Below are 14,413 nucleotides of genomic sequence, written 5' to 3'. Positions count from 1 at the left end.
GTGCAAATCTCTAATAAAGTGCTGTTGCTCTTCTTAAAGTGTCTGTGCAATTATTAAAGTGCATCTGTATTCATACTCGGTCTAAAGTGCGTGGTGCCATGTGTGCAAAACTGGTGACGATGTGCTCTTCGTCACAGTGCATTAAGGAAATAAAAAGCTGGATGACCTGCAATTTTCTGATGTTAAACTCAGACAAAACTGAAGTTATTGTACTTGGCCCCAAAGGCCTCCGAAACTCAATAGCTAAAGACATTGTTACCCTGGATGATGTTGTGTTGTCCTCCAGCACCACAGTAAGGAATCCTGGTGTTATTTTTGATCAGGATATGTCCTTCGATTCTCACATAAAACTAACGACAAGGACTGCATATTTTCACCTGCGTAATATTGCAAAAATTAGGAACATTGTGTCTCAGAAAGATGCAGAGAAACTTGTCCATGCATTTGTTACTTCTAGGCTGGACTATTGCGACTCCTTATTATCAGGCTGCTCCAATAAGTCTTTTAAGAGTCTCCAGTTGGTCCAAAATGCTGCAGCTCGTGTACTAACTAAAACAAATCGAAGAGAACATATTTCTCCTGTATTAGCTTCTCTGCACTGGCTACCTGTAAAATCTCGAATAGAATTTAAAATACTTCTCCTTACGTACAAAGCTCTTATTGGTCAGGCTCCATCGTATCTTAAAGAGCTCATAGTACCGCATCACCCAACTAGATTTCTGCGCTCTGAGAATGCAGGGCTACTCGTCGTTCCTAGAGTCTCCAAAAGTAGAAGTGGAGGCAGAGCCTTCAGCTACCAAGCTCCTCTCCTGTGGAACAAACTCCCAAATGTTATTCGGGAGGCAGACACTGTCCCTTATATAAGAGTAAACTTAAAACTTTCCTTTTTGATAAAGCTTACAGCTAGGGCTTACGATAAGACTTTATTCTGCTTAATTATGCTGCTATAGGCCTAGTCTGCCGGGGGATAATACTTTTCCTGATACTCTGAGCTTCTCTCCTCTCTGTCTGTATCATTCATGTCTCATCAATGCATGTTACTAATTCAGCTTCTTCCCCCGGAGCTGTTTGTGCTTTGTCGTCTCGCAGGTCTCTGCTGATCGTGGTGGTGCCTGCTGCCGTGGTCCTACATGACGCTTCCTGCTGCTGTTATCACTGTTACTCATATATACTATCACTAGTTTAATAAACTATAAAATTTGTAGCTGTATCGTAGCTGCTATTGCCACTACTCATCATTGATCATGTTTGCCACCATAATTATGATCATTTTCATATTCTGTCACCTTAGCTGTGCTTGTTTCTACTATTCTGTTGTATTAACTGTCTTAACATATACGTTATATTCACATTACTATAAATATTATTATAGTTACTGTTAGGCTTTGCTTGCGTCTCTGGAAGTGTGTCTGTCTGTCTCTCTCTGTCCATCTGTGTGTCTTTTCTCTCTTTCTCTCTCCTTTTCTTCTTCCCCAACCGGTCAAGACAGATGGCCGTCCTCCACAGAGCTGGGTCTGTCTGACGTTCCTGCCTGTTAAAGGGAAGGTTTTCGTTGTGACCATACTCTACGGGGGAATTGTTGGGTCTATGTAAATCATAAATAAGTCATTGAGTGTGGTCTTTACCTACTCTGTAAAGTGTCCTGAGATAACTTTTGTTATGATTCGACACTATAAATAAAATTGAATTGAATTGAAATGGAATTGAACAGTATGTTGACTGCCCCACCAGAGACTGAAACACACTGGATCTGTTGTATGCAAATGCTAAGGATGCATACAGTCCCACAGCCCTCCCCCCTCTTGAAAGATCTGACCACAACCTGGTTCTGCTGACCCCTAAGTATATTCCCCTTGTTCAGCGGCAGCCTGTCCACAATAGGAGTGTGAGGAGGTGGACTCAGGAGGCTGCTGATGCACTACAGGACTGCTTTGAGTCAACAGACTGGGATGTACTTGTTGAGCCACATGGAGAGGATCTGGACAGCATGACCGGCTGCATCACAGAATACATCAGGTTCTGTGAACACACCACCATGCCAACCCGGACTGTACGCCGCTTCCCTAATAATAAGCCGAGGATCACCAATGACCTGAAAGCCCTTCTTAACAAGAAGAAGAGGGCGTTCAGGTCTGGAGACAGGGAAGAACTGAGGAGAGTGCAGCATGAACTCAGGGATATGCTGAGGACCTGTAAGACGCATACAGGAGGAAGCTGGATGCCAAACTCCAGCAGAACAATTTGAGGGATGTGGGGACTGGTATGAAGCAGATCACTGGGTGAGCGGCAGACAGTCATCAGGCAGCCTGGAGAGGGCAAAACAAGCTGAACAGATTCTTCAATAGGTTCAGCTCACATCCTTCTGTCGTCTCCATGACGCCTCCAGACCCCCACACACCCTCACTGCCCCAAATGCTTCCTCCCCTCCCCCCTCACTTCCCTGCTGTGTGCTCTCCTGTGCAGCACCTCTCCTCCTCCTCTTCCACCTCCTCGTCCTCCACTGAAGACACCAGCAGCCCCCTTCGCATGACTGTGACTGCAGGCCAGGTTAGGAGACAGCTGGAGAGACACCACCAGCAGAAGGCTACAGGCCCAGACAGTATCAGCCCCAGGATCCTGAAGACATGTGCCAGACAGCTGTCTCCTGTCCTACAACACCTCTACAACCTGAGCCTTGGTCAGGAGAGAATACCAGTGCTTTGGAAGACTTCCTGCCTGGTTCCTGTTCCAAAGAAGTCAGCACCATCAGACCTCAATGACTATCGACCAGTGGTCCTCACATCTTACGCCATGAAGGTGCTGGAGAGACTGGTTTTGGCCAACCTGAGGCCCTAGACCCTCTGCAATTTTCTTACGAGCCCCACTTGGGAGTTGATGACGCTGTCATCTACCTGCTGCAACAAGCCAATTCGCACCTGGATGTTGGAGGAGGTACTGTGAGAATCACATTCTTTGATTTCTATAGTGCTTTTAACACCATTCAGCCACTGCTAATGGGAAAAAGCTGCGGGTGGTGGGAGTAGACGACACAATGATCTCCTGGACTACTGACTACCTGACAGGCAGGCCACAGTTTGTCCGTATGGGGCAGTTTTCGGTCTGATGTGTTGGTTAGTGATACAGGAGCGCCACAGGGACTGTACTGTCTTCTTTCCTGTCACCTTATACACCACTGACTTTCAGTACAACACCAGGTCATTCACCTGCAAAAGTTTTCTGATGACTCGGCTGTTGTTGGGAGTATAAGTGAGGGACAGGAGGAGGAGTACAGGAGCACCACAGGGGACTGTACTGTCTTCTTTCCTGTTCACCTTATACACCACTGACTTTCAGTACAACACCAGGTCATGTCACCTGCAAAAGTTTTCTGATGACTCGGCTGTTGTTGGGAGTCATTCTCGCGAGATGTTTCGTCCGGGTTAGAGCACTGCTGGCGTCTGGCTTGTTGACTGCCGCTTCTATCCCTGTCTCCGTCCAACGTTTTTCGTGTCTATCTGTCTCTTCTTTCTTTGTTTTATTTTTATCCCCTCGTCTCAGTGTCAGTTTAGCTGTCCAACCGTCCGCGTCTCTCACCCCATCTCGCCTCCCCGCAGTTCTGCTTGCTTCCCCCCACTCCCGGACTATCAGCTGTGTTAGCCAGCTAGCTAACTGCCAGCCGGCTAAACGTCCTCCACCACTGGACCTATCCGCTTCTCCTCCACTGGATCTCCCCGTGTCTCCGAGTGTGCGGCTCGCTCGCTCACCCTGGACCTGGGCTCCGCTCGTTTCCTTCACCCGCTCCTACGCTCCCGGACTATCAGCTGTGTTAGCCGGCTAGCTAGCTCCGCCTCTGGATCTATCTGTGTCGCCTTCACTTCGTCTGCCTGTGTCTCTCTGTTTGTGTGGACCGCCTGCTCTGGATCTGGGTGAGTAAGCTGTGTGTTTGTGGTGGTGATTGTGGCAACCTGTGACCGTCCCGCTACGTCTGCTGCTAATAACATTAGCCACACTCCCTGCCAGTCCGTCAGACGCAGCCTAGCTGAGTGCCCCGCTAAAAACATTAGCTCAGCTGTGTAGCTACCTAGCCGGCGTTCAGGGGGGGAACCCCCACTCCCTTCCTGCTCGTCAGCGGTAGTCTAGCTGTGTGCCCAGCTAATAACAACAGCCCAGCTGTCCCGCCACCAAGCAGGCGTACCTGGGGGGAATCCCCATTCCCCATCAGCTCGCCTGGCTGACTGCTGACACGGCAATGTGGGCTCTGCCTACCGCCCGGGAACGGTCCGGGCCAACCAACACCACCCATTCCACCGACTTCAACCCCTGGTTCACTGCTGCGCCCACACAACTCACTGCCTACCAGCTTCTAGCTACCCAGATGCTAGCCACTGCCAACATCCTACCTCGCCTCCTTTCACCAATACTGACCCATCTACACCCTGGATCTTCACTTCTGCTACTTCACACTCTCTCGACCCTTTCCTCCACTCCACCAACTCCTCCCCCTCTCACCTACACTGCTGCCGATCTCCATGCCTCAACAACAACCATCGCCTTCCTGCTGCTGCTGCCACCGCAGCCAGCAAAGCTGGGATCCATCGCAATCGCCGCTTCATCACGAGGCCCTGGCCCCCCCCGCAACCAGCACCTCCCCGCTGGCTCACCTATCCCCTCATTCTGGACTAACTCCCCCCCCCCCCCCCCCCCCCCCGCTCCCACTTCCCGAACTGCCAACCTCAACAACCTCCGCTCCCCCTCCCCCGCTCCTCCATCCATCTCCCTTGCACTACTGAACTGTCGCTCCCTCTCCAACAAATCACCTGTTATATCTGAACTGTTACTGGACAATAACCTCGATCTACTCCTCCTCTGTGAAACCTGGCAACAGCCGCTGGACTACTACGCTCTCAACCAAGCCACTCCTCCCAACTACAGCTACATCGCCAAACCCCGTCTCTCCGGCAGAGGGGGAGGCGTTGCCGTTCTCCATAAACAATCCATGACCATCACTGAACTCAATCTCAACCTCCTATCTATCTCATCCTTCGAACACCTTGCCTTCTCCCTTCCCAACTCTATCACTGCTGTTCTAATCTACCGTCCCCCCGAAGCCACACCCATCTTTTCTCTCTGATCTGTCCGACCTCCTCACTATTGCGTCCTCCCTCTCTCCCCGCCTCCTACTTACCGGTGACCTGAACATCCACATCGATCAGCCCAACGCCCCACTGACATCTGACTTCCTCTCTCTTCTTGACTGTTTCCACCTAACCCAACATATTGACTTCCCCACCCATACCAAAGGCAACATCCTCGACATCGTCTGCTCTGCCTCCCTACCCGTCTCTAACCCACATCCCCTCCCCTTTCCCCTCTCTGATCACCTATGCATCATCTTCTCCGCCCCTCTACCCTCCCCCCACAATCCCAAAAAGCGTGCCATCTCCTACCGTAACATCAAATCAGTCAATCCACTCTCCCTCTCCCAGCTCATATCCTCTGCCTTCCCCCCCGACTCTGCCCCCTCTTCCCCTGATGACTACGCCACCATGCTCAACTCCATCCTTTCTGACTCACTTGACTCCCTTGCCCCCTGGAAAACGTCCTCTGTCTCATTCACCCGCTCTGCCCCCTGGTACACCCCCGAACTCCGCACCATGAAACAGACCGGCCGACAAATCGAACGACGCCTCAAACGAACCCACCTCACTGTTCACGCTGAAGCCTACAAACACCACATCTCCTCCTACCGTGATGCTCTCCAAGCTGCCAAATCCGCCCACTTCTCCACCCTCATCAACAGCACCAACAGGAACCCCCGCATCCTGTTCTCCACCGTCAACAAACTGCTCCGGCCGCCAGACCATAACCCTCCCTCGTCACCCGACATCTGCAACTCTTTGCTCCTCGCCTTTAACAATAAAATCTCCCAAATCAACAGCTCCCTGACTGCCACTGTTGGCAACTCCTCCACCAACACCATCCCAGTCCCCTCCCCCCTCCCTGACCACCCGCCCCCCCCTTCTCTCACTGCCTTCTCCCCCATCGACCCCTCCTACATTTTGGACATCATCTCTGCGTCCAAAACAACCACCTGCTCCCTCGACCCCATACCAACAGCTCTAACCAAGGCCTGCCTCCCCGTCCTCATCCCCCACCTCACCATCCTCTTCAACCAGTCTCTGTCCCTTGGTCTCATTCCCTCCACCTACAAACTTGCCTCCATCACCCCCATCCTTAAAAAGCCCACCCTTGATCCAGCTAACCTCTCCAACTACCGTCCAATCTCCAACCCGCCGTTCCTCTCCAAAACTCTGGAACGCATTGTCGCCGCCCAACTTCACACCCACCTCCAGTCAAACAACCTCTATGAACCCCTCCAATCCGGTTTCCGCCCACTTCACAGCACCGAAACTGCCCTTGTCAAAGTTGTCAATGACCTCCTCACCTCTGCAGACTCCGGTGCCCTCAACATCCTGCTACTACTCGACCTCAGCGCAGCCTTCGATACTATCAATCATTCCATCCTCCTCGAAAGGCTGCGCCAGCAGGGTGTTGAGGGCACTGCCCTCGACTGGCTCACCTCCTACCTCACCGACAGGCAACAGTTCGTCTCCCTCTCCGGCCACACATCCACCCTCTCTCCTGTTTCCCAGGGGGTCCCCCAGGGCTCAGTCCTTGGCCCCCTTCTCTTCATCTGCTACCTATTCCCCCTTGGTCACCTCATCCGCTCACTCAACCTCGAATTCCACTGCTATGCTGACGACACCCAGATCTACATCCGCACCAAACCCACCCAAAATCTTCCACTCAACCACATTGAAACCTCCATTTCTGCAATAAAAACATGGCTGTCCCAGAACTTCCTCAAACTCAACAGTGACAGAACAGAACTCCTCCTCATTGGCACCAAATCCACTTTAAAACAAAACCGGACCCATCTCACTTACCGTTGACAGCTCAATCATTTCTCCCTCCCCCCTTGCACGCAACCTTGGTGTTATCCTGGACCCCACGCTCTCCTTTGATCCCCACGTCCGCTCCATTGTCAAGACCTCCTACTTCCACCTCCGCCGCATCGCCAAAATCAGACACTGCCTCTCCCCCCCTGCCGCTGAATCCCTCATCCACGCCTTCATCTCCTCACGTCTTGACTATTGAATTCCCTCCTCACTGGCATCACCTCCCATTCCCTCCATAGACTCCAAATGGTCCAGAACTCTGCTGCTCGCCTCCTCACTCACACCCGCTCCCGTGAACACATCACCCCCATTCTCTACACCCTCCACTGGCTCCCGATCAAACAACGCATCGACTTCAAAATACTCCTCCTAACCTTCAAAGCTCTCCACCATCTGACACCACCCTACCTCTCTGACCCCCTTATCCCCCACCGCCCCTCCCAAGCCCTCCGATCCTCCTCCTCCCTAACTCTGACCATGCCACCTTCCAAACTCAAAACCTTCGGACACAGAGCCTTCTCTAGAACTGCACCCCGACTCTGGAACTCTCTCCCCCAGCCCATCCGCGACTCTCCATCACTCACAACATTTAAATCCCGTCTAAAAACCTTCCTTTTCTCACAAGCCTACAACCTCCCCTACCCATAACTACATTCACTCCTGTCCTCTCCCCCTGACCCCCCCCCACCCTCCTTCCGCTCTCCTCACCCATTCAGCCCCCCCCCCCCACCACTGCTCTTCAATCCATCCCCCCACCTCTATTGTTGTACCTGTTTCTGCCTGTTTGTCTGTATCACCATTACCCCATGCCCCCTTTGCTTTGTTTCCCTGTCATCCTTGTCTTCTGTTGTTTGCTACCTGTTGCATGTGTGTCTATGTACTACCTGTCCTGCTCTGTAAGCGACTTTGGGTCTTTGAAAAGCACTATATAAATTAAATGAATTATTATTATTATTAATTATAAGTGAGGGACAGGAGGAGGAGTACAGGGCACTGGTAGACAACTTTGTGAAGTGGACTGGACAGAATTGCCTGCGGCTGAACATCAGCAAGACCAGAGAGATGGTGATAGATTTCAGGAAGAAGAGGAAGACGGCTTTCCAACCTCTGTGCATTCTGGGAAAGGATGTGGAGGCTGTGGAGTATTACAAGTACCTGGGTGTTACCATCAACCACAGACTGGACTGGAGATCTAACACTGAAGCTGTTTACAAGAAGGGGATGAGCAGACTTTACTTCCTGAGGAAGCTGAGATCCTTCAATGTGTGCAGCAAGATGTTGGAGATCTTTTATCAGTCTGTGGTGGCCAGTGTACTTTTATTTGATGTAGTTTGTTGGGGAAGCAGCATTGGAGCCAGCGACACCAACAGACTCAACAAACTGATCAGGAAGGCTGGCTCTGTGATTGGCTGCAAACAGGACACTCTGGAGGCTGTAGTGGAGAGGAGGACACTGAAAAAACTGTTATGTTCTGTCACTGTTCATCCATCATCCACAATGATCTCCTGGACTACTGACTACCTGACAGGCAGGCCACAGTTTGTCTGTATGGGCAGTTTTCTGTCTGATGTGGTGGTTAGTGATACAGGAGCGCCACAGGGGACTGTACTGTCTCCTTTCCTGTTCACCTTATACACCACTGACTTTCAGTGCAACACCAGGTCATGTCACCTGCAAAAGTTTTCTGATGACTCGGCTGTTGTTGGGAGTATAATTGAGGGACAGGAGGAGTACAGGAGCGCCACAGGGGACTGTACTGTCTTCTTTCCTGTTCACCTTATACACCACTGACTTTCAGTACAACACCAGGTCATGTCACCTGCAAAAGTTTTCTGATGATTCGGCTGTTGTTGGGAGTATAAGTGAGGGACAGGAGGAGGAGTACAGGGCACTGGTAGACAACTTTGTGAAGTGGACTGGACAGAATTGCCTGCGGCTGAACATCAGCAAGACCAGAGAGACGGTGATAGATTTCAGGAAGAAGAGGAAGACGGCTTTCCAACCTCTGTGCATTCTGGGAAAGGATGTGGAGGCTGTGGAGTATTACAAGTACCTGGGTGTTACCATCAACCACAGACTGGACTGGAGATCTAACACTGAAGCTGTTTACAAGAAGGGGATGAGCAGACTTTACTTCCTGAGGAAGCTGAGATCCTTCAATGTGTGCAGCAAGATGTTGGAGATCTTTTATCAGTCTGTGGTGGCCAGTGTACTTTTCTTTGCTGATCAGGAAGGCTGGCTCTGTGATTGGCTGCAAACAGGACACTCTGGAGGCTGTAGTGGAGAGGAGGACACTGAAAAAACTGTTATGTTCTGTCACTGTTCATCCATCATGGATAATCCTCTCCACCCTCTCCAACTCACACTGGTCAGACAGCGGAACACCTTCTCCAGAAGGCTGCTTCAGCTTCGCTGTCGTAGCAATAGATACAGGAAATCTTTCCTGCCACAATCCATCACTTTATATAATAACTCTCTCACCTCTGCCTGACAGAGAACTCTGGTCTCTCTACTGTTTTGTTGTATATATTATTATTGTTATAGTATATTTTGCATACTTTGTTTTGTTGTATATTTTATTATTGTTTATAGCACACATTGGATTCAATGTATTTTATGTACAAAGTGTTTTATTTGCTGACCCACTACTGCTGTTACAAAATAATTTCCCAGTCTGGGATCATTAAAGTAATTCTATTCTATCCTATTCTATTCTATATGAAGCTGATGCCTGAACACTATATTATTATAGCTATTGTTATTATCATCATTTTCATATTCTATCACCTTAGCTGTGCTTGTTTCTACTATTACTACTACAGCTGTATTAACTGCCATAACATATAAGTCATATTCACATACTATAGATATTATTATAGTTACTGTTACTTTTTGGTTGGTTGCATCTCTGGAAGTGTGTTTCTGTCTGTCTTTGTCTCTCTCTGGCCATCTGTCTGTTTTTTCTCTCTTTCTCTCTCCTTTTCTTTCTCCACAACCGGTGCAGACAGATGTCTGTCCTACATAGAGCTGGGTCTGTCCAACGTTCCTGTCTGTTAAAGGGAAGGTTTTCGTTGCCACCGTACTCTACGGGGGAATTGTTGGGTCTATGTAAATCATAAATAGGTCATAGAGTGTGGTCTATACCTACTCTGTAAAGTGTCCTGAGATAACTTTTGTTATCATTTGGCACTGTAAATAACATTGAATTGAATTATATGATGACATTTACATCACCTGTCCTAAAGTAACCACTGAAGGAAGTGATGTGCCATTTCATTGAAAAATCAAAACTACTTTAATCCATGAGTCCATTCTGGCACAAAGGTCCTTGGCCCAGTAAAGTCTGTGAGGAGAGACTCGGTGGCCTCTGTCTCTGCCTCTGTGGGCTTTACAGATTCAGCAGCCTGCAGGGGAACATTTCCAGATGAGACCAGGATTGGGGCCTTCTTCTTTTATGAGTGTTTTCTTTGACTTTTTGGACATTGCATTCTTGTTCCTAAATAGGGTTGAGAACTATGGGAAGCAGGGCCCGACCCATACGTTTTTGAGAGTGATGCTGATGATGGGCAGCTGATACAGTGACTTTATGAGTTGGGATGAAAATAGGCCTCTTCTATGTGGATTGTGCACTGTTAGGAAAGCTCCTCTCTAAAACAAATAACTTTATTTATTAAAGAATGCATACTATGTACATTGTCAACCAGAATAATCAGATTAGACTTTCAATTTTAAGACAAAGCTGAGCCCCTGACTCTTTTATGATGGTGTGGCAGTGGGGTGTGGTTAAGGTGTCGACTGCTGGAGGAGAGGGAGGAGTGGCTCAGCCGGTGATCAGACAGCTGGACAGAATCAGGTAATCAGTCAGCTATATAAGCACGTTTGTAACCTGGTTCTGTCTCTTGCAGTAGACTGGGTCCTATGGGAGGACCAGAGCGGGGACCGAATAGAGAGGCAGCAGACACCGGACCACGGCCGTCAGAGGGACGGCCGCTCGTCCGTACAACGTGAAAGACGTTGAGTCACGTTTGGGGGGGGGAGAAGAAGCGGGAAATAAACAGTTAACCGCTGACAAACGCTGTGTCTCTCATTGTCCGTCTGTTCGGTGAGCAGGGAGGCTCACATCTGGCACCCGAACAGGGACATGTCGGAAGCCCAAAGCCCGCTGGCGCTGGCCCTCCAGCACCTCGCCGCGATGCAGGAGAGCACCACCGCTCTCCAGCAGCAGCAGTCCCGTGCCCTGGCCGACATCGCGGCGGCCCAGAGGGAAGATCGTGCTCTCCTGCAGGGGCTGCTGCAGCGCCCGGCCACCCAGCCCGACCCGGAGCCCAGTCGCGGCCGGCCTCCGCCTGTTGCCCTTCAACGGATGACAGCAGAGGATGATCCGGAGGCATTTCTGGACATCTTCGAGGGCACGGCGGAGGCGTGCGGGTGGTCAGAGGAGGAGAGGGCGGTCCTGCTTCTCCCCCTGCTTACCGGCGTTGCGCAGCAGGCCGCACACAGCCTGCCGGCGGCCTCTCGCCATGACTTTGCCCACCTGAAGAGAGCCATCCTGGACCGGCTGGGCAGTACGCCAGAGGGACACCGGCGGCGGTTCAGGGGGCTCTCTTTCGAGGAAGCCGGCCGCCCCTTCGCCTTCGCGCAGCGGCTCCTCGACGCAGCGAGGCGCTGGCTCCAGCCGGGGACCCACTCCGCCGAGGACGTCGTTGGACAGGTGGCGCTGGAGCAGTTTATCGCCGGCTTACCCTCGTCCACCGCCAACTGGGTCCAGTGCCACCGTCCCCCCACCATCGAGGCAGCGATCGCCCTCGCGGAGGACCATCTCTCCCTTCCCCGGCGGAGCATGAGGGAGGAGGCCAGGCCAGCGGCGATCCCTGCGGGCCGTCCCACCCAGGCCCCGAGGAGGAGATTCCCGGTGGCCGCTGCACCGCACCCTGCCCCGCACGCGCCCACACACCCGGAACCCGCCCCGCTCTGGGCGGTGTGCATGGGGATATTCACGATTATCCGGTGGTGGCTCTAGAAATTCTTTTTAAAGGGAAAAAGCATAGAGTTAGGGCTGGAGTTAGTACTCGCCTCACGCACCCTCTAATCTTGGGCACGAATTGGCCGGGGTTTGCTAGCTTAGCGGGGGAAACTATGAGGGTGCGGTCACGTACGTCAGGGGAATGCGAGTGGTGTGCCGTGCTTAGTGGTGAGACGGGGGTGCCGCATCCCGACGCCGTCGGGGGGGGCGTGGGGCCGGCGGGGCCAGCACGGCTGGCTCCGGGGGCCCTGCAGATAGCCCCCATGGAAGATTTTCCACTTGAGCAGTCTCGGGATGAGACCCTCCGTCATGCCTTTAACCAAGTGATGAAAATTGATGGGTGCCAGGTCCACCCTAACACAGCACTCACTCACCCATATTTTGTTGTCATTAGGGACAGGTTATACAGAGCGAGTCGTGACGCTCGGACAGGCGAAGAACTCACCCAGTTGTTGGTGCCCAAAAGCCGCCGGGAAACAATCTTCCAGGCGGCTCATCATAACCCCATGGCGGGCCACCTAGGCTATGACAAAACACTGAACCGGATCATGGCCCGATTTTATTGGCCGGGCATTCGCGCAGATGTAAGTCGGTGGTGTGCATCCTGCCGCGAATGTCAGTTAGTCAATCCGCCGGCCACCCCAAAAGCGCCGTTGCGCCCACTACCACTAATGGAGGTCCCATTTGATAGAATTGCCATGGACCTCATCGGGCCATTAGACCGGAGTGCACGGGGATATCGCTTTGTGTTAGTCCTAGTGGACTATGCAACCCGATATCCCGAGGCGGTGCCTCTGCGCAATATCTCTGCAAAGAGTGTTGCACAGGCACTGTTTCAAGTTATCTCCCGAGTTGGGATCCCGAAAGAGATCCTGACGGATCAGGGCACATCCTTTATGTCACGTACACTACGCGAACTATACGAATTACTGGGCATCCGTTCAATCCGGACTAGTGTGTACCATCCCCAGACCGACGGCCTGGTGGAGCGGTTTAACAAAACCCTAAAGAACATGATTCGTAAGTTCGTGCACGAGGATAGCCGTAATTGGGATAAATGGTTGGACCCTCTGTTGTTTGCAGTGCGGGAGGTTCCCCAGGCCTCCACGGGATTTTCTCCCTTCGAACTTCTGTTCGGCCGAAAACCGCGGGGTGTCTTGGACCTGGTTAAGGAAAACTGGGAGGCGGGTCCAAGCACCAGCAAGAGCGAGGTGCAGCACGTCCTGGACCTGCGAGCAAAACTCCACTCACTGGGTCAGTTATCACGGGAGAATTTGCTCCAGGCCCAGGAACGTCAACAGCGTCTGTACAACAGAGGGGCAAAACTTAGACAGTTTTCACCGGGAGATAAAGTGCTTGTATTGCTACCATCATCTAGCTCCAAATTGCTCGCCAAGTGGCAAGGGCCCTTTGTGGTCACACGGCGAGTGGGGGATGTTGACTATGAGGTTGTACGTTCAGACAGGGGCGGAGCCACACAGGTTTACCACCTCAACCTCCTTAAAGCCTGGAGGGAGGTGACTGCTGTTTCTCTGGCTACTACGGTGATCGAGAGAGATGAGTTGGGGCCGGAGGTGGCAAAATCGAACTATTCAGCACCGGTCCCCTTTGATGACCATCTCTCACCGAGCCAGATAGCAGACGTGGCCTCGTTGCAGCAGCGTTTTGCGGATGTGTTCTCGCCCCTGCCAGGACGCACAAGCCTCATACACCACCACATAGAAACAACCCCAGGGGTGACCGTGCGTTCACGACCCTATCGGCTGCCAGAACACAAGAGGAAAATGGTTCTGGCAGAGCTTCAGGCCATGTTGGAGATGGGGGTAATAGAAGAGTCCAACAGTGACTGGTGTTGCCCCATTGTGCTGGTTCGCAAGTCTGATGGGTCAATACGGTTCTGTGTGGACTATCGCAGGGTCAATGAGGTGTCCAAATTCGATGCCTACCCAATGCCCCGGGTCGACGAACTCCTGGATCGGCTGGGCACGGCTCGCTTTTTCACGACACTGGATCTGACCAAGGGCTACTGGCAGATTCTCCTGTCGCCGGAGTCCAGGGAAAAGACGGCCTTCTCCACTCCGTACGGTTTGTACCAGTTTGTCACACTTCCGTTCGGGCTGTTCGGGGCCCCAGCTACTTTCCAGCGCCTCATGGACCGGGTACTGCGGCCTCACTCTGCATATGCTGCGGCCTACTTGGATGATGTAATCATTCATAGTGAGTCCTGGGAGCAGCATATGCAGCAGGTGGGGGCGGTGCTCGAGTCTCTGAGGAAGGCGGGGCTCACGGCCAACCCGAAGAAGTGTGCGGTTGGACGGAGGGAGGTACGGTATTTGGGGTACCACTTGGGGGCCGGGCAGGTGCGGCCACAGGTGCAAAAGACCGCAGCAGTGGCGGCCTGCCCGACACCCAAGACAAAAAAGGAGGTCAGGAGGTTTCTGGGGCTGGCCGG

The 14,413-nt window shown here is 52.0% G+C and overlaps 1 protein-coding gene across 4 annotated transcripts in view; it reads right to left on the bottom strand.

Annotated features, from left to right (window-relative positions):
* LOC310952839 (transmembrane protein 50B-like) overlaps positions 1 to 14,413 on the bottom strand; it is a 47,800-nt gene that overhangs the window by 9,414 nt on the left and 23,973 nt on the right. For 2 of the 4 annotated variants that reach the window (XM_083921593.1, XM_083921594.1), the window contains exon 7: positions 8,960 to 9,212. The exons of 1 other annotated variant lie outside the window; for it this stretch is intronic. In XM_083921593.1, the coding sequence (XP_083777719.1) occupies positions 9,095 to 9,212 (118 nt within the window). In that variant the 3' untranslated portion in view covers positions 8,960 to 9,094. Of the gene's footprint in view, positions 1 to 8,959; positions 9,213 to 11,923; positions 11,964 to 14,413 lie in introns of those variants that run through there. One more of the 4 variants, XM_083921596.1, reaches the window with a different exon arrangement.

Source organism: Echiichthys vipera, assembly GCF_963691815.1.
Source record: "Echiichthys vipera genome assembly, chromosome: 10".
In the NCBI taxonomy this organism is placed as follows: domain Eukaryota; kingdom Metazoa; phylum Chordata; class Actinopteri; order Perciformes; family Trachinidae; genus Echiichthys; species Echiichthys vipera.
This window is presented reverse-complemented; position numbering and strand designations above follow the sequence as displayed.